Source organism: Hipposideros armiger, unplaced genomic scaffold (assembly GCF_001890085.2).
Source record: "Hipposideros armiger isolate ML-2016 unplaced genomic scaffold, ASM189008v1 scaffold_87, whole genome shotgun sequence".
Lineage (NCBI taxonomy): Eukaryota > Metazoa > Chordata > Mammalia > Chiroptera > Hipposideridae > Hipposideros > Hipposideros armiger.
In genome coordinates this window covers 355,295-356,215 of record NW_017731437.1, presented here as the reverse complement: position 1 = coordinate 356,215, position 921 = coordinate 355,295, and the positions used below count along the sequence as shown (strand labels likewise).

Genomic DNA, 921 nt, shown 5'->3' with positions numbered 1-921 from the left:
CCCCATTCCATTCCCCTCCCCCCCTAGCTCTCTCTCCCTGTCTCAAAGTAAAGTGAGCAAGTAAAAGAACTAGACTGAAGAAATGTGAGGTTGCAAGAGGTTGAGAACGTTCATTTCTTCCCTTGGGCGTTAGCACCTGGGGTATTTTGAGGTTCTGTCTTTGGGATGATATGAGGGTCTCTACCCCCGGGGATGGCAGGGGCTTGGGTTGGCTACCACCAGCCTGATCTCCCCCTGACCCTGTCCCCAGGACTCAGCGGAGGACATCCACTCCCTAGATAGCTGTGAATACATCTGGGAGGCCGGCGTGGGCTTCGCACACTCTCCCCAGCCCAACTACACCCATGACATGAACCGGTGAGCTCTCTCGGGCCCAGAGCCCGTGGTATAGCTGGACCCCAGCTGCCCCTGAGCAGCACAGAGCGGGAAACATGCACAGGTTCTTACAAACAGACCCTGCCCACTCGTGACCCAACTTCAGACTCACGCGGATAAAACGAGGTCATTTCTTTTCGTGGACTTGAGCTGGGGCTGGGCAGGGGGGCCCTCCTAGACGAGTATTAAGATGCTCAGGTACTGAGCCCCTCCTATAACCCCCCTCCCCAAGGATGGAGCTGCTGAAGCTGCTGCTGACGTGTTTCTCTGAGGCCATGTACCTGCCCCCAGCTCCCGACAGTGGCAACACCAACCCGTGGGTGCAGTTCTTTTGTTCTACGGAGAACAGGTGAGGGGGCGCCTGGCCTTGCTTTCCGTTTTCTTCCCGCTTGTTCCAGGCAGCTCAGAGCTGAGGCCACTCTCCAGCCCTAAGAGTCTTATTTGAGGGGAGGTGCTGCCCCCTGGTGGTGATGACCTGTAACTTGACTGCCACACTTGATGCCAGCGCTGTCCAATGTCCCACTGGGGGGCCCTGGGGGACCTGTG

General features: G+C 57.5%; 1 protein-coding gene across 1 annotated transcript in view; it reads left to right on the top strand.

Annotated features, from left to right (window-relative positions):
- The window catches only part of HID1 (HID1 domain containing), a 28,850-nt gene that overhangs the window by 8,332 nt on the left and 19,597 nt on the right, over window positions 1-921 (top strand). Inside the window, 2 exon segments of the mRNA XM_019644231.1 lie at window positions 251-357; window positions 608-918. Of these exon segments, the coding sequence (XP_019499776.1) occupies window positions 251-357; window positions 608-918 (418 nt within the window).